This window comes from Rattus norvegicus, chromosome 1 (genome assembly GCF_036323735.1).
Source record: "Rattus norvegicus strain BN/NHsdMcwi chromosome 1, GRCr8, whole genome shotgun sequence".
NCBI lineage: Eukaryota > Metazoa > Chordata > Mammalia > Rodentia > Muridae > Rattus > Rattus norvegicus.
In genome coordinates this window covers 147,104,185-147,128,270 of record NC_086019.1, presented here as the reverse complement: position 1 = coordinate 147,128,270, position 24,086 = coordinate 147,104,185, and the positions used below count along the sequence as shown (strand labels likewise).

Sequence of the window (24,086 nt, the reverse complement as noted above, 5' to 3'; positions counted from 1 at the left end):
TCAAACACGAATCCAGGATTTAACCCTTTATGTAATAGTGAAGTCACATCCTTCTCATTAGTACGCAGAATTGCTCTCTTCTTTAATACATAGTAAGATGGTAGATATGCCGAAGAATTGTCTTAGAATAAACGTCTGTGATCTTATGATAAATGTTTGATTTAAACATCTATTTTAAATACTTGTGTACCCAAGGACATGTATATATTTCTTGGATGAAAAAGGATCTCGAGGAGAAAAAGTTTTAAGAAGCCTTGATTTAAGGAATATTTGTGCATGTGAAGGTGCATCACTATGACCTGGAAGACACTTGAGTAGAGTGTTAGGGGTTCAAAGGGTTCATGCAGCCCAATAGGAGCCTGTTCCAGAGAAGCCCACGTTACTTGACAGGTACCTCCAGGACTGTACCGGGGCCTAAGGGTCAGTTTTGCCCTTCCCCACTTTTAGTTCTGCTCACTTACTTAATTACTCTGTGTGTGTGTGTGTGTGTGTGTGTGTGTGTGTGTGTGTGTGTGTGTGTGTTTGTCCTTTTTTCTTTTAAATGAAGAAACCCAAGCATTTATTTAAGCCAGCAGTCAAGTTGGTCACTTAAAATAACAGTACATCATGTCCAAGTCCCAAAATACTACCCAGTATAAGGAGGCAAGCAGGGGAAATTGGCCAGAGGAGGCTGACGACATTTAACAGTGCACTGGAAGCCGGTTTTTTTGATCCTTCCTTTTCTAGACATGGGGCAGGAGCCCAGTGCCTTCTGTTTGTCTTGATTAAAGTCAGCCTCCACCTTCCCCGGAGCCCCTCTGCCCTTCTGGGGACACAGGCTGCATTCAGCACCAGCCGCTCTGCCCAGGCTCTGTGCACATTTTATGAAAGGCGTTTCCCTCTTGGATTGAACAGGCGCTGTGTTTGTGTTCGAGGGAGAAAATGAATCACTGTAACATGGGGCTACGATTTGGGGTGTTGTGTTTGTCCCATGCAAGTACGTAAACACAGCAGAACTCACAGTGGAAACACCAGGGGCGGGCACAGAGACAGGAGTGATTCGGTGGCCCCAATAGTGGGGCACATTTTCCACGTGTCGGACTTCTCTGCGTTCTGCCCTCTCTCAGCATTCTCCGAGCCCACGAGAAAGGCTGAGGTTTCTGCATTTTAGTCTGTGGTCCGAGAAGAGGCAAAGGATCTCAGGGCTCCCTTCAGTCCAGTGAAATACTCAACTCGCTTCACAGGGAGGCTGGAGTTGGAAGCGACCGTTGTGAAACGTTAAAGATTTTCTGGCAGTAGGAAAGGATTTTTTTTCTTTTCCTCCCTCCCTGCCGAGGAAAAACAGTTCTAAAGAGAGAGTCACTTTGTAGTTGTAACTCCCATTCAAAGACTCCCAGCCCCAGAAGCTGCGGATCCCTGCGCTTCTTGTGCGTGGTCTGTCAGAGACTGTCACCAGCCATACTGCTCATGAGTTTACCCAGGACCATCTTCCCCAGGAGGGAGGCCGGTAAGTGCAGCCTCTTTATATCTGTCTCTGGGGACTTGAAGGGGACTGATCTTTTTGGACATCTTCCCGGAGGGATGGGAAAGCCGTTTTCCTTACTTGGTGCAGCCTGTGTGCGACTCTGTGCACACGTGTGCTGGGAGTCTGTTTGTCCTTGTAAGTGGTTGGCTGTCTCTCACTCTTCACGCACTTGGCAGAGAGATGAAGTGCACATCACAGGGTCTACCCCCTCCCCAAGAGGGTGAGCACACCTGGCCTCCTCTGTGACCGTTGCTGGCAAGAAAGAACAGGGCTATCCGTGTCCACGGCTGAAGCTGTCGGGGTCCCCACAGCAAAGGCAGAATATAAGACGGAAATGTGGAGTGGGATAGGACAGTGGAACAGTTGGGGATCTCTCAAGTCTGGACTCAGAGGGTCTTGGGTACCCTGGCCACAGGCCCTGCCTTCCTTGCAGGTTCAGTTCGTGAGATGATGTCATTTCTTATGACAGTGCCCTGCGTGTGCTTCAGAAACAGACGCAAACAGGGTCTGGGCAGACGAGGTTAATCCTTCTGCCCAACTGTGAAAGTTAGTGCTGGTGAAACTTGGGTTCAGCTCTAACTTTGGCAAACAGAATGTACACATGGTTTCCTTTAAAAAGGAGAGTGAGGCGAGTCAAAGGCACAGACTGACTTTTCCAGCTCCAGGAAGATATGGGTAAAACTTTGAACTCTTTTGATTAGCTCCTTTAAAAACAAAACAAAAAAACAACAAAACTCTGAATTCAGAGGGAAAGGAGGAGGGCAGGGTGTCTGTGGCTCCAAGAGGAGCTGGCCTCCTAATCTTGAAAAAAGTGTTCACCCTTGCGATGGTTCAGTTTTCTCCTTTTAGGACCAGGGATAATCCATTCCTGCCTCACAAGGTGGGAGAAACAAGAACAAAGCTCAAGTCTCTGAATGTCCTGAACAGCGTGGACATAACAGGGTGACCATGTGACACCTCAGGAGTAGCTCTCCTAGGTGGTCCAGCAATTATCACAGATATCCAGGCTCTTGGGTGAAAGCAGTAGTGGTATTCTCCATGTCAGGGAGCAGGCTGCCATTCAAACACCTCTTCTTGGAAAAAGACCTTGTGGATGTATCTTTTTCCTCTGGGGAATCTGCTCCAGCAAGCACTGGCATGGTACTCAGTGCTATGTAGGAACATCTTCTTAGCTTTTACTCACTTTCTGTCTCTGGCTGTATCTTCTTCACTGAGGTTTCCTTGGCAACAGACTCTGAGGCAGAGCGGTGAGAGTGGGAATTTCCCTGCGGAGTGCTATAGGTACAGCACCCATGAGGGCAACAGACACAGCACGGTGGATAGCAGGACAGTGGTGGAGTTTCAGCATTGGCTCTGGTTGGTCCAGCTGTCCCTGGAGAGCTTGGTGCCCTTGCAGTGATAAGGCACTGCCTGTGGGCTGCCTCCATCCTGGACCACCATCATGGGTAAGGCAGCTTCAGGACTCTGAGAAAAGCTAAGAAGAGTTCAGTTGTGGTTTGTCCTGAGCAACCTTTTTGTTGGCTGTGGGGAATGGATGTCTTAATCATGGGGTAAGGAGCTTCAAAGGGTGACAGCTACTCTTGCACATCTGACTGGATGAGTGCTCTTTTCAAGTTCACCTGTCCAGAAGATTGGGTGTTAGCAACATCCAACCTGTCTAGCTGGGTTCTTACAGAGCAGTGTGATCCTGGATAAGTTCTTCTCCATTACAGAGTCCCTGATGGCAAAATGGTTAGATAGCAACTGGACTAGAGATGACCTGAAGAACCATTCTGGTAGTACCATAGTACCAAGTGTAGATGCGAGTGACCATGCTGATTGCTTGTATCTGTCTGGGTCACAGGACTGCGGATGTCTTAATTTCTTCTGTTAGAAAATAGAATCTCTGGCCCTTGGGGAATCCCTGTGAAGGGAGCAGCTGGCAGCAGGGGGTCAGCCTGCAGGGCAAACACCGGCTCTGCTTAAGGCTGGAGGCAGGAGGGGCTGGCACTGGGGACTCCTGCTGTGCACTTTCTCTGCTCCGGGGAAGAACTCCAGCTTGCGAGACACTATGTATGTCTTTAATAGCTCAGAGCATTGCAATGTTTCCTGAGACAAGTGTGGGTGCAGTAGTGTTTGTTTGTTTTTCTTTTTTGTGCACACAGCTTGTAATGTTCATTTTATTGCATTTTAGCTTGCATTACTTAAAAATACTTATGCACTGGAAAATTGTATTAGCAAAACCAGAAATTCATAGATGTGTTGAATAGAATTAATTGGTATGTTAAATAATAAAGTATACATTTAGAATGCCACTATTGAAAGTAAGCAAGAGCGAGTCGAACACAAATTATCAGGAGAAAGTTTCCACTCCAGTTCTTATGAGAGAAACACATTGAACTGCAGGGTTTTTTTTAATATATGCAAATTTTAATTTTCATTAGCTTTAAAAGTTAGTATAAAATGTAACGGGTTTTATTATAAATTTTTGTGCATGTGCCTCTGTACTTTGTTCTAAGTCATGCCCAGTGAAATCACTTTCTTAAAGCACTTGGGATTCATTTGTAGCACATTGCTTGTCTAGAGCATTCTACGCCCCAGGCACTGTGCTGGGTGCTCAGCATCTAATGGTACATGTTAAATAAACAGCAGACTCCAAAAACATCAAGCTGGGGCATTCAAGGGGCTCTCGTTGGGGAAAACCAACCTAACCTCCTGGGTTAGAGTGAGCTTTCTGGGAGGAAGTCTTGTTTTGAGCTATTTTTGCTTGTTCACTTGTTCAGTTTTTGTTTTGTTTTATCTTCAGGGTGTGTGGGTGTTAAGATAGGGTAGGATCTGTTATGGCGGTGCATTTTCTTAAGACGTGTGGTGAGAGGATCAAGAGTTCGAGACTAGCTTATGCTGTATTTTCTGGATGGGTGTGGTTGTGTACATCTGTAATCTTAGTACTTAGGGGACTGAGGCAGGAGGATTGCTGTGAGTTTGAGGACAGGCTGGGTAAAAAGTGAGTACAAAGCCAGCTTAGTCTAGATAGGAGATCCTTTCTGAATGAGCAGAAATAGGAGATAGATAATACTATCACTGCACAGGTCAGGGACAGGGTGGAAATGCAGATTCTGGGCAAAGAGTTCTGGACGGTGTCAGACTAAGGAAAGAAAGTGGCTCCAGAGCTCCCCACTGCACCTGGCCACTGTACAGGAGGACAATTTTGCTAATGGGTTAAAGTTCTTCCTTGTCGTCTGCCAACTGTCTGTGTCCTGGTTCCAAGTACGGATATTGTTATGAGGTCTCCATGAACCTCTGGAGCACCCCGCTGTAAGGTCAATCCTCTCTTCCTCCTACTCCTCCCCTTCTCCTCCTCTTCTTCCTCCTGAGAGTGTTCAGCAGGGACAACTAGTGATGGCTTCCCCGGGCAGGGCTTACTTTCCCTTCCCCACTGTACCAGGGCAATGTACTTGTTTCTGTCTGACAATTGAGCTAAATGCAGGCGCTGGGCGTTTCAGCAGACGGCCATGAAGCAGGAGTAACATTTGAATCCTGGTCGGGACGTTCCATGCATTGAAAATCATGTGTTAAAATGCCACACTATTGCTGGAAAATAGCATTCAAACACACATATGTATACATATATATGCACACATACACACATGCACATACACATGCATACACATATACATATACACACAGGAACGCGGGTGCTTCCACTCAACATTGAGTCTGGATAACTACTTAGTTCTTATAAAGGTACTAAAACCTTTAACCTCGATGGACAAAAACATGCCCTGTGCCAGGGACTACTTTATAACTTCCTATGATTCTTTATTTTATGTTTTCCAAAACAGTCTCATGAAGAGTTGTAAGCATATGAGAGGCAGAAGTCACTCTACTTACTGTTTATTTAGTATTCTGTTGCTGTGAAAAGACATCGTGACCATGGCAACTCATAACAGAAAGCATTTGGCTGGGGCTGGCTTACAGTTTCAGAGGTTTAGTCCATTACCATGGCAGGAATCACCGAGGCTTAGTAGCTATCCGGATCCATAGGCAGAGAGAGAGAGAGAGAGAGACAGAGAGACAGAGAGAGAGACAGAGAGAGACAGAGAGAGACAGAGAGAGACAGAGAGAGACAGAGAGAGACAGAGAGACATAGCAACAGAGAGACGGAGAGAGACAGAGACAGATGTAGAGAGACATAGACATAGAGATAGAGAGACAGAGAGACAGAGAAACTAGGAGTGGCATGGGCTTTTGAACCCTCAAAGCCCACCACCAGAGACTCATTTCCTTCAACAAGTTCACACTTAATTTTTTAAAATAGTCCCACTCTCTGGTGACCAAATCAATGTGTGCCTGCAGCCATTCTCATTGAAGGCACCACATGCCTGTATCCATTAGCTACATTCGATTTGTGTCATCTTCCTCTTATCGTGTCTACCAATCTCTTAGCCCTGCATTCCTCTCAAGCTTCATCTTTTTGATGCATTTGCATATGTGTCAGGTATCACTAAGCCCAGAAGGCATAGAGCTTCCTCAGTGTCTGTCAGTTTACAGAGAGTGAAACACACACCACGTCTTAAGCCAGTGATTAGGGAGCTTTGAGAAGTGTGTGTACTGTTGGGAGACCTACTGCTGGGGAATGCTGGGCTGCAGACACAGCTCCATTGGTGGAGGACCTCTCCAGCATGCACAGGGCTCTAGGTTTGTTCCCCAGCACTCCTTATAGTAGCCATAGTGGCACAATCCTGTAATCCTAGCACTTGGGAGGTGGATGCAGAAAGATAAGTTCATTGCCATCCTTGGCTACATGGTGAATTTGGGAGTTTGACCGGTTTTTGTTGCTGTTCTGTTTGGGACGGAGTAACTGTGGGTGGCCCGGTATTCACTTTGTGTTCTTTTTTTTTTCCGGAGCTGGGGACCGAACCCAGGGCCTTGCGCTTCCTAGGCAAGTGCTCTACCACTGAGCTAAATCCCCAAACCCTTGGTTACATGGTGAATTTGAAGTTAGCTTGGCCTACATGAGATCCTATGCCATTCCTTATCACACAAGGAAGTCTTTGTATGTACTTTCAAATAGCTGGGTGCTCATATAAGATGCCACTAAATTTAAAGGCCTATTTACATAAAATGTAGCATCTGCTTAACTGTCTCTTAGCTCTGGAGGCACAACCCTTACCTGTAATCCATAGGCAGGGCTCACAGTGGGTACCAGTGGAAATCAGATTCTGCAGTTCAAGGCAGCTCCAAGAGGGAGGTAACTCTCAACTAAAGGGGAAACTATAGAGAGAATGGCCCAGGCTGTCACTTAGAGCGGGTGAAGGTTGTAGCTTTTGGTTGAATAATGGGATGAGAAGGACAGACTGGGTCAGGGAAGAAGGAGCAGGTGCATCATCGGATCTGATCAGGCATGATAAAAGAATTACATAGAGGCTCTAAGAATATCCCCATCTCTTCCAAGGCCTCCTGGGGGCCCCTGTAGTTCCTAAGTAGGAGGTGGGTTTTCATCTGCCTCCCTGAGGCAGCCCTGTGTTGCTTGAAGCAGCCCACCCTGGCTCTGGCCCCAGCCCTGGAGGCAAAGAGCTTCTTTTACTGGAAATTACACCCAGAGCCCTCTCAGAGGGCTGCAGGCAGTATTGGTGGACAAGCTTTCAACTGTCTGAGTGATGTCGCCACACAGAGGCAGAGGGTCCAGTTACAGGGCTCTGTGGCTGATGTGCCCTGCTGGTCCCTCCTCTTCTCTTTGGAGAACGAATGGGACCCTGGAGTAGCTTGGAGAGTAGAAGCAAAGCGGGCATCTGAGCTGCCGGTGGGTCAGCAGACACACTTCAGACCTTGTTACAACTTGTTTGCAAAAGAGGATCTGGCATTCAGAAGGGCGAGCGGCTTGTAGTAGGTCACAGGGACAGTGCATAGCACAGCCGAGGACAGAAGCCACTGGATCCCCAGGGCCACTGCTGTGTTATATGGTGGTTCTACCTCCATTTGCCAGGGTGTGAGTACATGAGCCCAGACTGATGCAAGTTTTGCCTCATATTTATCTATCTCGTGTCCATGTTAATGGATCTGACCTCAGCATCCTTCTCTCTGCTTCCTCTTCTCCTCCTTCCTCCCTGTCTTTTCTCCTCTTTTCCTTCCCCCTCTTGTCCCTTCATTTAACAGCTTCTTAGCTTGCTTTTTGTGCCAGGTCTGTACTGGGTTCCAAGGCTGCTGAGGGAGATACGAGCCACAGTGCCTGGCATAGGGAAGTCATAGCTACTGCATAAAGCAGATACACACATGAAAAAGACAGGCATGGAGTGCTTTGACGGGAGGGTAGCCCTAAATTCGTGTTATGTCAGGAAGGGCTTCCTGGAGGAGGAGACTGGGACAACTTGGAAAACAGGCAAGTTTTCTGGGAAACAGTAGCTGGTAAGTCTCTCTTTCGGGCGGTGGGTGTGGGGTTGGTCATGCTGACCCTGGAAGTGAAGGAAGTAAGACACATCTGTAGGAGACAAGCCTATGACCTTGGCAAAGATTGAACATTTTTACAAACAGAGTCAGTCAATAACAAATGAGGAAAAGAAAGGATTTCTTCATCTTTTAAATGTTGTTTTCTGATATGAGGCAGGAGGCGGCGTTCCTCAGATAGTTGTGTGGGCAGAGAGTGTGGGGCTAGTTACCGCCTGGCACGACTAGGCACAGCCCTCCTTAGATTCTAGCTTTTTCAGTCTGAAATGACTTCTCAGCACCCAAACCCCACCCTTTGGAACACCTCTGATACCCTTAAAAAAACAAAAAAGATGAGGGATTCAGCCAGCTCCCCTAGTTTGGAGCCAGCAGGGCCCAATACTGTCCTAGTTCCTGTCAGGGCTGTGCTGGGTGGGGCTCCATGCTTTCTCACCCTGTCTGTCCGCCAGTTAGAACCGGCTTTTCATTTCTTTTTCCAGGTGGAGGGGCTGGCCAGCGCTGGTGCTTAGTAAACCACCCTAGTCTTGTCCTTAAAATAGCAGGCTGGGACCACTCCCTTCAGCTTTATGTTAACCCTTTCCAAGCCTGTTCAACAGATGGGATGTGGTACAGGCGGAAATCTCCAGCAGCTCAGCTTGGAAAGTGCACTTCTTCAAGTCATGTTAAAAGGGCAGGGCCATCCAGATGACACTGCATTCACATCTGGCCTCAGCATCCTGCTGGGTCCTCTAAGGGCAAGGATGGGAGCTGTGGCATCTTCCAAAGCCTAACTAAGCTACAGGTACTAGGTTGACCATATTCAGCACGACACTGAGCCTCAGTTACTTTTGTGCTGTGGGAACTGTCACTACCCTTCAGGTTTGGCACCTCCAGGTAATTTCCTTTGTCCTGTAGCTCTAAAATAAGCCCAGGGCGAATGGTCTCATAACTAAACTCTGTACACTTAGGGGAATATTTCCCCCCCTTTCCCAGTCCGAGGCCTTGAAGGGCTGGGAGTGAAGTGCACATTTTGAAAGTGCAATCTAACCTGAGCCTAATCACATGAGTTAGATGTAAGGGCTCTTTGTAAACCGTAAAGTACAAACAAATGTGGAAAGCCATTATGAGGCACTGGTCGTTTATTTATTCGCTCAGTTATGTGTTGACTCATTCTGTAAATGTTTATGGAGCCCTTATGTGGGCCTGGCGTGTTTGGGGGACCCTGTGGTGAACAAAGCAGATGAGGTCCCTGTCTGGGGGATTGTATTCTAGATGGGGTAGATTGATGATTCGCAGGCACTCATATAGGCTAATAGGTCACCCTCCAATGGTGGAAGGTTCCCCAAAGGAAATAAACAAGGGTGACGTAGTAGAGAGCTTGTGTGTGTGTGGGGGGGGTGTAATTGAGATTGAGTGGACAGGACAGGCTGTATTTAGGATGGAGCCAGCCTCAGGAAGAGTTGGAAAGGGAACTTTCTTGGGTCAGGGAGTGGCTGTAGCAACATAGGCTTGACTTGGAGAACTAACTCAAAGGCTAAGGTGACTGTGAAATTCAGTGAGCAAGAGGTTCACAGGGTAAGGAATAATGGTGAGAAGTGCAAGGAACACAGGTTTTTCCCATCATCATGCATTCCTGGGGCTGTTAACATGTGCCCCGTGTCACACTCTCTCAATAACACCCTACACCTTCAAGTTTCTGATTTTGCTTCTTGGAGCAAGCACAGGAAGTTAAGCTCATAGAAGTTCTAACCATGGCAGAGCACTCCTAGATGCCTCTTCTCTGCTTTCTTTGGGCAGCCATGAGACCTGTGGACTGCTTGGCAGAGAGGGATAGTCAGTCCTCTCCTTCAGAAAGCCTGATGTCCAGTGTGGGGTGGTGATCATGCATCCAAATTGGGGTGGAAGGGGGTCAGTCATGGTTCTGACTTTACTTGGGAATGAGTTTGTCTGAAGAGAACATGGATTACCTGGAAATTGAGGGAGGTTAAAAAAACGACTCAGACCAGATAAAGGTAAGGGTTTGGCTCTGACACAAAGAGTTCCAGGATCCTCCTCTTAGGGTACAGATTCTTCAACTTTTCTGCCAGAGGGAAGTAGCCACAATGAACAACGCCCATTGGAGCCCCAGTTACACTGTTTTGATAACTTCAAGAGACCCTATAGATAAGCAGAGCAGTGGTGACCAATGCCCCCATCCCCAAGCACTTCAGAATTCCTTCACCTTCCCCCAGACTTCGTCCCAGAATGGGGGACTGTCTCCAGGCCTACTAACAAAGGCAACTTTATGTTCAGATTGCCCTCCCAAGATGTCTCTTGTGACCACCCTGGCTGCCCAGCAGTGGGTGGACTGCCATAGTAGTCTTGCATGGAATGTCATAGGCATCCTACAGTTAAACCCCACACACTTATTAATGCATAGGACCAAAAACATGCCAGAGAGGCCACATAAAAGTTAGCTTTGTGCCCACAGAGGCTGTGCTTGGAAGAGAGTTGCGGGACATTGTCTCGAGCAGATGGATTGGATGTCACCTTGAGATCTCAGGCTCTCTGAAAAGATGAGAGGGAGAAAGACATGTTGGCCACATGATAATGAGCACACATATTTCCTAAGACTGGGTTTCAATGTGCTTCATGGAAGTTAAGTAGCTGGTTGTAAATGGAGCATGCTCAGAATCTTATGGAATACCTATGACTCCTCCACAGCTAGCCATCCCTTCTGGAGGGTAGGGCTGGGGCCCGAGAATTCCTACAGTCAGTTCATCTGTTAGGGAATGTCTAGTACAGGATGGGAGAGGGGCTGGGTTGTGAGTCAGGCACGCCTTGTTTAGAGCCCCCATGTGGTAGTTTGTAAGCCATGACCTTGGAGAAGGTCCTTGTCCTTGCTGATCTAATGCATAGCTGTGACTCAAGGCAACCAAACACAGCAGAGTGAGGAAATGTGCAGTGAGCTTTTGAGTGGTGTTTTTCGTGACGTGGTTATGACAGTACTTACTTGCAGGTAGGATCACATGGTGATAATTTTATCTTGTTCACTTGCATTTTTCCTTTGTTTTGTTTTGTTCAATCCAGTGCTGGGGAATCTAACTCAAAGTCTTACACATGCTAGGCACGTGCATGACCATGGTACTGTGATGAATGTGTGAACCTCCTGCCTCAGCCTCTTGAGTAGTTGGGGACTCAGGTGCATGGTCATCAGGACTGCTGTGCAGCAACATTTATGGAAAATTCCTGACAGGTGCCAATCTCTGGTCTATAGCCCTCTTGTCTTTCTAATCATACGTTGGCTGCCTGTGAATGTCCAGGACACTCAGGTGACAAAAGAGTCTCACTGTGCTCTAGAAAGGGCCTGCCCAGATGGCAGACTTTATTCTGAGGCTCAGTTCTCAGCCTTGCCATCCCCTGTTTGGGCCAAGTCCTTCATGTGGAGATGTCAGATGGCTCTAGCTGGGAGTATTTACACAGATCCGTGCCAGGCCGGACTCACTTACCCAGAGTCACCTGTCCAGAGCAGGTGGCAGCATCCGATAGGGTGTGCCATCCCTCTGAGCTGGGATGTGACTCAGGGCTGGTCTCAGTATGACAGAGGAGTACTCCCCACTTAGTCCAATCAGAGCCTGGGGCCCTGGCAGCGCAGACTACTGTGTGCTCTGGTCTCTGCAATTGCAGAAAGCAGCAAAGGCAGTGACATCTCGAAGGGCTGTACCAGGAGGGTCAGGTGAGTGGATGGTCCTTCACTCTGTATAAAGCCAGCAACCATTTCCTGTAGAAGGAGGCTGACTCTTCTGGCCTGAATGGGGAGGGATTTGGTTGCTAAAATGTATGTTCTGTTTGGTCAGGGAAGGCTCAGCGGGGAGAGCTGTTTGTGTAGGAGTCCCAGTGCTACCATGCAGCATGATGGGGCTTTTCTAATAGTGCTGGGTAGTTGGACGGCCTTGCTGTGGGTCTAGTGTTTCTGACTCCTAACCTGGTCTTATCTTTATTGCTGTGGGTGTGAAAGCAGTTGGGAAGAGGAAGGGAGGTTAAAAGGCCTTGGGCACCTGAAGGATGCTTTCTTGTTGACCTGGCCAGATGGGGACAATGAATGGGTACATCTGATAGCTTTGATAGTGAGAAAAGAATCCCTGGAGCACTTGGCTCCCTGCTTCTGCTTTTGCCCAATTCCCTCGCTGGTTCCTTGCTAATGGTGCTAATCCCACCCTCTGTCTCATAGTGCGATTTCTCCCTGTTGCTGGGTCTCAGGTGACAAACACGAGGGTGAAGAGAAGCAGATGCTCTGAAGTCACGGGGCAGCATCTCTCCTTATGCTCTTATTTGGGAAAATTGTCTCTTTCTGGTTGAGCTACTCCAAAATGGTGGCTGCATCCCCAGAGCTAGCTGAAGCCATGTTGGGGCTTCCTGGAGCAGCCTGGGGTCACTGCCCTCTACAATTTCCCTCATTATTCCCTCAGCTTCTTGGAAGGAGGTCATCAGACCTCTGTTTTCTCTGTCCTCTTCTGTGCTTACACAGTGGCCAACTCTTCTGAGCCCAACAGAGCTCTTCCCTTGCTCAGGAGCTGCCAGAGTACCCTTGTACCTTGCTACAGCCCTCCCAGTTATCTATTATCCATAATGGTGCTTCCTGTCCCCCTTTCTTAGGCATTCTTCCAACCCCAGACATTGCTGATATTTTTTCACACACTGTCCTTGTGATCTTGCGGTGTGGCTCCACATGAATGGTGGGGTTCACTCAGGTAGAATGGGGGTGTATCCTGGACTTAACTGTAGCCTCTGACTCCAGGCTTTATGCTCATCACTGCCCCAAGACACCCCAACAAACACAAACTAGTCATATATCCATAGAGTAAAAACACAACAGAAGAACACTCAGGCTGGGAAGACAGCTGTCAATAAAGGCATTTCTCACAAAAACCTAGTGCCCAAGTTCAATACCTGGGACCCATGTAAAGGTGGAAGGAGAGAACCCAGTCCACAAAGTTTTCTTCTAGCTTCCCCATGTGAACACACACACACACACACACACACACACACACACACACACACACACACTTGAAAAAAGCTATCAAATCACAATTCTTTGGAGAATTTTAGTTCAACTAAGAAATCATTTTAGAATTAGTTTCTTTATACTCATATACAGAGAACTAAGGCAGAATTATTTTAGGAGAAAGCCACAAGTTGAGGACCTGTCTGTCCTCTTGCCAACTCTCCATCCCTGTCTTCTAGATCCCACCACAAGAGATCCAAGATCCTGAAGAGGTGGAGGAATACTTTGAGTTGAATTTGATAACAGCACAGAGAGGTCATATTCCTGAGAGGCGCCTTAAACCGTAATGGGCTATGCCATCACTGTCCTCTCTTCCACACCCCCAGGCTCCACAGCCACCGATAGATTTATCTAAACCAAATTCAGAAGGGTCATGCTACTTGTGACCCCTTATTCAGCTTCCAAGTCTCTGCTCATAGGTAGGTCCTTGGTGAGGTGCGTCAAAGAGTTCCTTCAGCCAAGGCACTTAACTCTTAAGTCTCTGCTGGAAAAGCTCCCACACTAGGAATAGTATCTGTCTGTGTCTGTGGTCCCCAGTAGGCTGTAAAGGACCATGCTTTATACCATATGGCCCAAGTGTCCGAATTACAGTGAGCAGTAGAAACTGATTATTGTGTGGATTCTTGAACACCAAGAGTAAGTTTAGGTCTTGGAAAGGTACCTCAGTGGGTAAAGGGCTTGCTATCCAAGCACAGGAACCTGCGTTCAGATCCTCAGTACTCACAGAAAAGTGGGATCTACTTTTTATGTCTATAAGTTTAGTACTGGACAGGCAGAAACAGGGAGATCCTGGGGCTTACTGGCCAGCCAACCTACGTAAAACAGCAAGATTCTGGTTTAGTGACAGATCATGTCTCAAAAAATAAGTGGCTAGCCACAGAAGAAAGCCAGCCAATGTTGACCTCTTACCTCCACAGGTGCATGCACAGGAGGGTACACTCATGTAGATAAGTCAAGTATGTGCACATTGCAACACACACACACACACACACACACGTTTTATCAAGAGAGGGAATTGTTTGTGTCTGCACAGCCTATTGAGTGAGACTGGCAATACATCTCCATATGCGAGATGGTTTTCATCTTAAAACACAGCTCTCTGTCAGCAGCCGCACACCCCCATACGTGGGGAACAAAAATCCAAGACAGTGAAAATAAACAAATGGCTCTGTGAGCCCCATGTTTCTGATTGGGAGGCAGCTTCGAATCAGCAACGGACTCCAAGTTCTTTTGGATCTCTGTAGAAATCGGGACTCATCCATGTCAGTCTTGTAATTAGACAAGGTTGCCTGGTGTCTGCCAGAAACATGAAGAGGTCCCTGCCCGAAAGAGCACGGAGCAGATGGGGTTGCTGAGCGCAGCTTGTGCGTGAGCATGCCGCCTGGGGAAAGGAAGGCAGAGAATCAGGAGCTGAGGTGCCTGCTACATTTGTCCCTGGAGGAGAGAATTAGATGCCACAGAAGCAGCTCCTAGACTCCTAGCTCCCTGCCCTGTGACCTGATGTCAGGATCCATGCAGAATAGGGATCTTCATGGGTCTTGCACCGTGGGGGCAGAAGTGCATCTGTAAGGGACAGGTACAACAGCTAGGATGTGGCTGCCCTGTTCTGCCAGCTGGAGGAGGTCACCACCAATATGCTCTTTGGCATATCCACAGGCGCACCCCGCTGCTGGGATGTCAGGGAACGGCACCCCCTCCCTGCTGCTCATGGCATCTCTTACCTGGCCAGGCTAACCGTGAGTAACTCTGAGCCCTTTCCTTAATCTTCCCTCAGCATAGGAAAAAGACCAACAGGGAATGTAGCTCCCAAAAAGTGACAGAAAAAAAGTCTGTTACAATCAGGATGCTTTTGTATCAGCTACTTCTTTGAGACCCAGGGGCACATGGAGAGACTCAGGAAATCCAGGGAAATGAGAACTCCAAATGATACCACAGGACCCGGCCGGAAGCATCAACAGAAGCTTCAGGCTTGAGGTTTGCTATGTGACTTTCAAGTAGATTGGAAATCAATACATTTAGTGAGAAATTCCCTTTTATATATAAAATGATAGGGCTCACAAGTGTATAAGATTCTTCACAAAATCAATCTTTTTGTTTGTCTATGTGTCTAGAGCGTGTGTGTGTGTGTGTGTGTGTGTGTGTGTGTGTGTGTGTGTGTGTGTTCCTGTGTTGGGGGCAGGCATGTGAGTGGGTGTCTGTGTGTGTGTGTGTGCTTGCACATGTGGAGCTCAGAAGTTGGTGTGGGGTATCTTCCTCAATTGCTCTCTGGGGCAGGCTCTTCTACCAATCATCCATTTGACCTTTGTAGTTAGCTGATTTGCTCTGGGAGTGGGGGGTGCCTTGGCTCAGCTTCCCAAATGCTGAAATTATAGGCAGGCTACCACAACCACTGTGCATTAGTGTGGTTGCTAGGGTTTGAAACTCTCTCTGATCCTTATCCTTAAAAGGAAAGTCCTTTACCCCTGCGGCATCTCTAAGCCACAGCCATATATTCTAGTTTTTATTTATAACACAATAGTGGTATTATGTGATGATGTCTTGCTTTAGTAACCTATGTTTATTTATGAGTTTATAAACATTTACTTATCTGTGTATCTTACGTGTGGTTAATAATGTGTACCTTGATTCAAAGTTCAAACTTTGAATCAAATCATAAAAGCTCAAAAAGCTGTATTCTAGGGCCCCAGTGGGTGTGGCCCTGTAGCCTGAAGTATGCCTGGCTTCTCTTTGGACACAGTGACCATCTCCCTGTTGTCCAAGGTAAGGACTCCTGCCATGCCTCCGTCAGCCATGAGCTCTCCTCTCTTTTTCGACCTTATACTCTCCTATCTGTATATCCTCAAGCCACAGCAAGGTTCAGATGTAGGTGGCTGGTGCAGTCTCACCTGTCTTCCTCTTTTTTCCTCGTCTGTCAAGGGTGGCTGTCGCTACTTCCAGCCAAACCCCACGAGTGCAGGAATGGTCATAGCAGTTGCTGAAGGAGGCAGGCGACTGTCAGATTTGCTGCAGTGTGTTTGGGCAACATTTTTTCAACTACTTTTCCAACGCTAAAAAAAGTGTGAAAAGAAGATAATAAAAGTATGTGTGCATGAGGTGGGAGGGGACATATGAGCTGCCAGCCTCCTGCTGCACATGTGATAGTTCAAAGACTACTTATAACACTCATATGTCATCTTACAAAGTCAGCTTCGACACATGCCAACAACTAGTGTCCAAGACACATCCCTGTGGCTACAAAACAACTAAGCTGGAATTTTCTAATAAAAAAAATCAAGAAACAAGGATGTAAAATTGAAAATTAGTTGACAATAACCATGCTATTCTAGTAAAGAACAGAGTTTAAACTGGGGGGTCAAAGCTTCAATTACTGACCTTCTGAGTCGGTAAGAGGGCTATGATTGTGGCTCGGCAATTGCTTACAACCTACACGTCGCTCTACATAATAAATATGTGCTCAATTTAAAAAAAACAAACAAATTAACTAACTAGTTATATAACAATAGTATAATGTGGACAAAGAAGGCCTCAGAGGAGACTTAGCTTTAAGTAATAGTGACGAAGATGGCTGGTATGATGTCACTAACCAACTAGCACGGAGCTGGGGCCAAACTTCTACCTCCCATTTGTTATCATAAACTTTATGAGAAGTATCCACTGTTATCATGTCCATTTGACAGGTAACAAAACCAAGTCACACAAGCCTTCAGTAGATTTGAAGGTCAGAGTTTGGCCCCTCAAGCTCCTCAGCAAAGCGCATTGCCACCGCCTGACACACAACAGTGCTTCAGAAGCTGGGACGCTTACTCCGTCTTCTTGTTCAGCTTAGAGCCAACAAGTTTTTTTAACTTTAATGTTCTAAGCATTGCCAAAATGTTTTAAATAATATTTTTCAGTTCTTTGAGACCTTCCTATGTAATATATTTTGTTCTCCCTCACTCCCCATATCCCCCAGTTCCTCCCAGATCCATCACACTTACTTTGAGTCTTTTAAAAAAACCTATCTATGCAATTTGTGTTTCCCAAGTCTCTTGAGTATGAGGCCATGCCCTGGAGTCTAGTTGACCTACCAGTGGTCATACTCTTAAAGTAAATTGGCTTCCCTCTCGCAGCAGCCATGAGTTATCAATAGCTTCTCAAGTGCGGGTGGGAGTATGAGTTCCTGCCCACATTTCCCCATCCATGCTGGGATTTTATGTGGTTTGAGCCCGTACAATTGCCAAGCCTTATCTGGAAATCACTCTTTTGTTAACATCTACTGTTTTTGGACTTCACAGTCTTTCTACACACTTTGCACAATGATCTCCGAGCTTTGTGGGAAGGGAGTGATATAGGTGGGAGGGAGGCCAGAGCACTCCAGTCTTTTATTCTCTGCACATCGAGCTGTTGGGAGTCTCTGTGGTAATCACTGTCTACTGCAGGAAGAAGCTTCTCTAGTGAGGATTGACAGATGCAATGGTCTATGGGCATATTGATAAGTCATTGAGAGTTGGTTTAACACTATGTCCATTCAGCAGAATTATAATATACTTTCTCCAGTTTGGCCTGTGACCTGTGTGAGTATTTCTGACTCAAATAACCACTATTACTTCAGAGGGGGGATGTCTTTCTGGGATTATTGTACCCAGTAGGGTTCACAGATGGGCAATATTTACTTTCTGCTTTGGTAGACTGCATAGCAACTTCTAGCACAATAAAAGCTAGCAGTGGGGAGAAAAGTACCAGGCCAGTACCACATGATTAACAATTAGATGTGGCATTATATTTTTGTCTCCTAAAACACAACTTTTATTTTTCTGGTTGCAATGATGAGTTGTGACTGATATGAAAAGGAACCAAGCACAGAAAACGATTTATGTAGAAATGAGAGGCCTCTTAGTTTCCTCAAAGTGATTACTAGTTTTCAGTTTATCCATAAAGGCATTTTTTTTTATAAATTAAGATTAAGTTTAGACAACTGTTTTATAATAGACCTTAGCTCTCAGAACCCCCCAACCTTCCACCATATCTGCACATGTAGATCAATTTCATTCTCATTGTTGGCTGCACAATGTGCCGTCACCTGTCTAACATCATCTCCCATTGGCACAGTTAGATTGTTCATAGTTATTTACATTTTCTCACTTTCCCTTTTCTTCTTTCTTTCATCATTGTTTCTTTCTTCGTTTCTTTCTTAGTTTCCTTCCTTATTTCTTTTGAGACAAGGTCCCTCTCACACAGAGGAGGATGGCCTCAAGCTCACAGAGATAAGTCTGCCTTTGCCTCCTGAGTGTTCTGATTAAAGGTATGTGCCACCATGCCTAACTCTTCCTCTTTTTCTTATTAACTCAGGTAGCCAAGCAAGGTGGGCCATCCTTAGCCGGACTCTTGCTTATCTTATTTTGAACGTGTGTGCATCTATAAAACTTAACAAACAAACAAGTTTAAGTCCTAGTCTGAATTATTTCCCTTTGACCTCCCAGGGGTTAGCATAGCCATTCCCATCTCATGAGTAACTAAGCCATACAAGACATGCACTGCTTAATACTGCAGGGGTGAGTGTCGGGCCCACCATTCAGATACGGTTAGCTCCAGAGCCGAGCCTCGGATGTTCCAGTCAGATACCCTCTTGCCGTAACTACAAATATGCTGTGGCTTCATGCAGATGTTCACTCAAGCGATTCTTTTTTTTTTTTTATTAACTTGAGTATTTCTTATATACATTTCAAGTGTTATTCCCTTTCCCGGTTTCCGGGCAAACATCCCCCTCCCCCCTCCCCTTCCTTATGGGTGTTCCCCTCCCAACCCTTCCCCCATTGCCGCCCTCCCCCCATAGTCTAGTTCACTGGGGGTTCAGTCTTAACAGGACCCAGGGCTTCCCCTTCCACTGGTGCTCTTACTAGGATATTCATTGCTACCTATGAGGTCAGAGTCCAGGGTCAGTCCATGTATAGTCTTTAGGTAGTGGCTTAGTCCCTGGAAGCTCTGGTTGCTTGACATTGTTGTACTTTTGGGGTCTCGAGCCCCTTCAAGCTCTTCCAGTTCTTTCTCTGATTCCTTCAACGGGGGACCTATTCTCAGTTCAGTGGTTTGCTGCTGGCATTCGCCTCTGTATTTGCTGTATTCTGGCTGTGTCTCTCAGGAGAAATCTACATCCGGCTCCTGTTGGTCTGCAATTCTTTGCTTCATCCATCTTGTCTAATTGGGTGGCTGTATATGTATGGGCCACATGTGGGGCAGGCTCTGAATGGGTGTTCCTTCAGTCTCTGTTGTAATCTTTGCCTCTCCCTTCCCTGCCAAGTGTATTCTTTTTCCTCATTTAAAGAAGGAGTGAAGCATTCACATTTTGATCATCCGTCTTGAGTTTCGTTTGTTCTAGGGATCTAGGGTAATTCAAGCATTTGGGCTAATAGCCACTTATCAATGAGTGCATACCATGTATGTCTTTCTGTGATTGGGTTAGCTCACTCAGAATGATATTTTCCAGTTCCAACCATTTGCCTACGAATTTCATAAACTCGTTGTTTTTGATAGCTGAGTAATATTCCATTGTGTAGATGTACCACATTTTCTGTATCCATTCTTCTGTTGAAGGGCATCTGGGTTCTTTCCATTTTCTGGCTATTATAAATAAGGCTGCGATGAACATAGTGGAGCACGTGTCTCTTTTATATGTTGAGGCATCTTTTGGGTATATGCCCAAGAGAGGTATAGCTGGATCCTCAGGCAGTTCAATGTCCAATTTTCTGAGGAACCTCCAGACTGATTTCTAGAATGGTTTTACCAGTCTGCAATCCCACCAACAATGGAGGAGTGTTCCTCTTTCTCCACATCCTCGCCAGCATCTGCTGTCACCTGAGTTTTTGATCTTAGCCATTCTCACTGGTGTGAGGTGAAATCTCAGAGTTGTTTTGATTTGCATTTCCCTTATGACTAAAGATGTTGAACATTTCTTTAGGTGTTTCTCAGCCATTCGGCATTCCTCAGCTGTGAATTCTTTGTTTAGCTCTGAACCCCATTTTTTAATAGGTTTATTTGTCTCCCTGCGGTCTAACTTCTTGAGTTCTTTGTATATTTTGGATATAAGGCCTCTATCTGTTGTAGGATTGGTAAAGATCTTTTCCCAATCTGTTGGTTGCCGATTTGTCCTAACCACAGTGTCCTTTGCCTTACAGAAGCTTTGCAGTTTTATGAGATCCCATTTGTCGATTCTTGATCTTAGAGCATAAGCCATTGGTGTTTTGTTCAGGAAATTTTTTCCAGAGCCCATGTGTTCCAGATGCTTCCCTAGTTTTTCTTCTATTAGTTTGAGTGTGTCTGGTTTGATGTGGAGGTCCTTGATCCACTTGGACTTAAGCTTTGTACAGGGTGATAAGCATGGATCGATCTGCATTCTTCTACATGTTGCCCTCCAGTTGAACCAGCACCATTTGCTGAAAATGCTATCTTTTTTCCATTGGATGGTTTTGGCTCCTTTGTCAAAAATCAAGTGACCATAGGTGTGTGGGTTCATTTCTGGGTCTTCAATTCTATTCCATTGGTCTATCTGTCTGTCTCTGTACCAATACCATGCAGTTTTTATCACTATTGCTCTGTAATACTGCTTGAGTTCAGGGATAGTGATTCCCCCTGAAGTCCTTTTATTGTTGAGGATAGCTTTAGCTATCCTGGGTTTTTTGTTATTCCAGATGAAATTGTTCTGTCTAACTCTTTGAAGAATTGGATTGGTATTTTAATGGGGATTGCATTGAATCTGTAGATTGCTTTTGGTAAAATGGCCATTTTTACTATATTAATCCTGCCAATCCATGAGCATGGGAGATCTTTCCATCTTCTGAGGTCTTCTTCAATTTCTTTCCTCAGTGTCTTGAAGTTCTTATTGTACAGATCTTTTACTTGCTTGGTTAAAGTCACACCGAGGTACTTTATATTATTTGGGTCTATTATGAAGGGTGTCGTTTCCCTAATTTCTTTCTCGGCTTGTTTCTCTTTTGTATAGAGGAAGGCAACTGATTTATTTGAGTTAATTTTATACCCAGCCACTTTGCTGAAGTTGTTTATCAGCTTTAGTAGTTCTCTGGTGGAACTTTTGGGATCACTTAAATATACTATCATGTCATCTGCAAATAGTGATATTTTGACTTCTTCTTTTCCGATCTGTATCCCCTTGATCTCCTTTTGTTGTCTGATTGCTCTGGCTAGAACTTCAAGAACTATATTGAATAAGTAGGGAGAGAGTGGGCAGCCTTGTCTAGTCCCTGATTTTAGTGGGATTGCTTCAAGTTTCTCTCCATTTAGTTTAATGTTAGCAACTGGTTTGCTGTATATGGCTTTTACTATGTTTAGGTATGGGCCTTGAATTCCTATTCTTTCCAGGACTTTTATCATGAAGGGGTGTTGAATTTTGTCAAATGCTTTCTCAGCATCTAATGAAATGATCATGTGGTTCTGTTCTTTCAGTTTGTTTATATAATGGATCACGTTGATGGTTTTCCGTATATTCAACCATCCCTGCATGCCTGGGATGAAGCCTACTTGATCATGGTGGATGATTGTTTTGATGTGCTCTTGAATTCGGTTTGCCAGAATTTTATTGAGTATTTTTGCGTCGATATTCATAAGGGAAATTGGTCTGAAGTTCTCTTTCTTTGTTGTGTCTTTGTGTGGTTTAGGTATAAGAGTAATTGTGGCTTCGTAGAAGGAATTCGGTAGGGCTCCATCTGTTTCAATTTTGTGGAATAGTTTGGATAATATTGGTATGAGGTCTTCTATGAAGGTTTGATAGAATTCTGCACTAAACCCGTCTGGACCTGGGCTCTTTTTGGTTGGGAAACCTTTAATGACTGCTTCTATTTCCTTAGGAGTTATGGGGTTGTTTAACTGGTTTATCTGTTCCTGATTTAACTTCGATACCTGGTATCTGTCTAGGAAATTGTCCATTTCCTGAAGATTTTCAAGTTTTGTTGAATATAGGTTTTTATAGTAAGATCTGATGATTTTTTGAATTTCCTCTGAATCTGTAGTTATGTCTCCCTTTTCATTTCTGATTTTGTTAATTTGGACGCACTCTCTGTGTCCTCTCGTTAGTCTGGCTACGGGTTTATCTATCTTGTTGATTTTCTCAAAGAACCAACTTTTGGTTCTGTTGATTCTTTCTATGGTCCTTTTTGTTTCTACTTGGTTGATTTCAGCTCTGAGTTTGATTATTTCCTACCTTCTACTTCTCCTGGGTGTATTTGCTTCTTTTTGTTCTAGAGCTTTTAGGTGTGCTGTTAAACCGCTGACATATGCTCTTTCCTGTTTCTTTCTGCAGGCACTCAGTGCTATGAGTTTTCCTCTTAGCACAGCTTTCATTGTGTCCCATAAGTTTGGGTATGTTGTACCTTCATTTTCATTAAATTCTAAAAAGTTTTTAATTTCTTTCTTTATTTCTTCCTTGACCAGGTTATCATTGAGTAGAGCATTTTTCAATTTCCACGTATATGTGGGCATTCTTCCCTTATTGTTATTGAAGACCAGTTTTAGGCCATGGTGGTCCGATAGCACACATGGGATTATTTCTATCTTTTTGTACCTGTTGAGGCCCGTTTTTTGTCCAATTATATGGTCAATTTTGGAGAAAGTACCATGAGGAGCTGAGAAGAAGGTATATCCTTTTGCTTTAGGATAGAATGTTCTATAAATATCCGTTAAGTCCATTTGGCTCATGACTTCTCTTAGTCTGTCGACATCACTGTTTAATTTCTGTTTCCATGATCTGTCCATTGATGAGAGTGGGGTGTTGAAATCTCCCACTATTATTGTGTGAGGTGCAATGTGTGTTTTGAGCTTTAGTAAGGTTTCTTTTACGTATGTAGGTGCCCTTGTATTTGGGGCATAGATATTTAGGATTGAGAGTTCATCTTGGTGGATTTTTCCTTTGATGAATATGAAGTGTCCTTCCTTATCTGTTTTGATGACTTTTAGTTGAAAATTGATTTTATTTGATATTAGAATGGCTACTCCAGCTTGCTTCTTCTGACCATTTGCTTGGAAAGTTGTTTTCCAGCCTTTCACTCTGAGGTAGTGTCTGTCTTTGTCTCTGAGGTGTGTTTCCTGTAGGCAGCAGAATGCAGGGTCCTCGTTGCGTATCCAGTTTGTTAATCTATGTCTTTTTATTGGGGAGTTGAGGCCATTGATATTGAGAGATGTTAAGGTATAGTGATTATTGCTTCCTGTTATATTCATATTTGGATGTGAGGTTATGTTTGTGTGCTTTCATTCTCTTTGTTTTGTTGCCAAGACGATTAGTTTCTTGCTTCTTCTAGGGTATAGCTTGCCTCCTTATGTTGGGCTTTACCATTTATTATCCTTTGTAGTGCTGGATTTGTAGAAAGATATTGTATAAATTTGGTTTTGTCATGAAATATCTTGGTTTCTCCATCAATGTTAATTGAGAGTTTTGCTGGATACAGTAACCTGGGCTGGCATTTGTGTTCTCATCTGTATGACATCAGTCCAGGATCTTCTGGCCTTCATAGTTTCTGGCGAGAAGTCTGGTGTGATTCTGATAGGTCTGCCTTTATATGTTACTTGACCTTTTTCCCTTACTGCTTTTAATATTCTTTCTTTATTTTGTGCGTTTGGTGTTTTGACAATTATGTGACGGGAGGTGTTTCTTTTCTGGTCCAATCTATTTGGAGTTCTGTAGGCTTCTTGTATGTCTATGGGTATCTCTTTTTTTAGGTTAGGGAAGTTTTCTTCTATGATTTTGTTGAAGATATTTACTGGTCCTTTGAGCTGGGAGTCTTCACTCTCTTCTATACCTATTATCCTTAGGTTTGATCTTCTCATTGAGTCCTGGATTTCCTGTATGTTTTGGACCAGTAGCTTTTTCCGCTTTACATTATCTTTGACAGTTGAGTCAATGATTTCTATGGAATCTTCTGCTCCTGAGATTCTCTCTTCCATCTCTTGTATTCTGTTGGTGAAGCTTGTATCTACAGCTCCTTGTCTCTTCTTTTGGTTTTCTATATCCAGGGTTGTTTCCATGTGTTCTTTCTTGATTGCTTCTATTTCCATTTTTAATTCCTTCAACTGTTTGATTGTGTTTTCCTGGAATTCTTTCAGGGATTTTTGTGTCTCCTCTCTATGGGCTTCTACTTGTTTATTTATGTTTTC

General features: G+C 44.9%; 1 protein-coding gene across 7 annotated transcripts in view; it reads left to right on the top strand.

Annotated features, from left to right (window-relative positions):
- The first annotated feature begins 1,093 nt into the window (after positions 1-1,093).
- The window catches only part of Il16 (interleukin 16), a 100,326-nt gene continuing 77,333 nt past the window's right edge, over positions 1,094-24,086 (top strand). Inside the window, exons 1-2 of one of the 7 annotated variants that reach the window (XM_063266338.1) lie at positions 1,472-1,486; positions 14,607-14,686. Coding sequence is in view for 4 of the 7 variants with exons in the window: in XM_006229488.5 (XP_006229550.1) it covers positions 14,482-14,686 (205 nt within the window). In the remaining 3 variants the exon portion in view is untranslated. Of the gene's footprint in view, positions 1,487-2,932; positions 2,950-6,911; positions 11,622-14,026; positions 14,687-24,086 lie in introns of those variants that run through there. The other 6 variants (XM_008759600.4, XM_017588673.3, XM_017588675.3 and 3 more) reach the window with 6 other exon arrangements.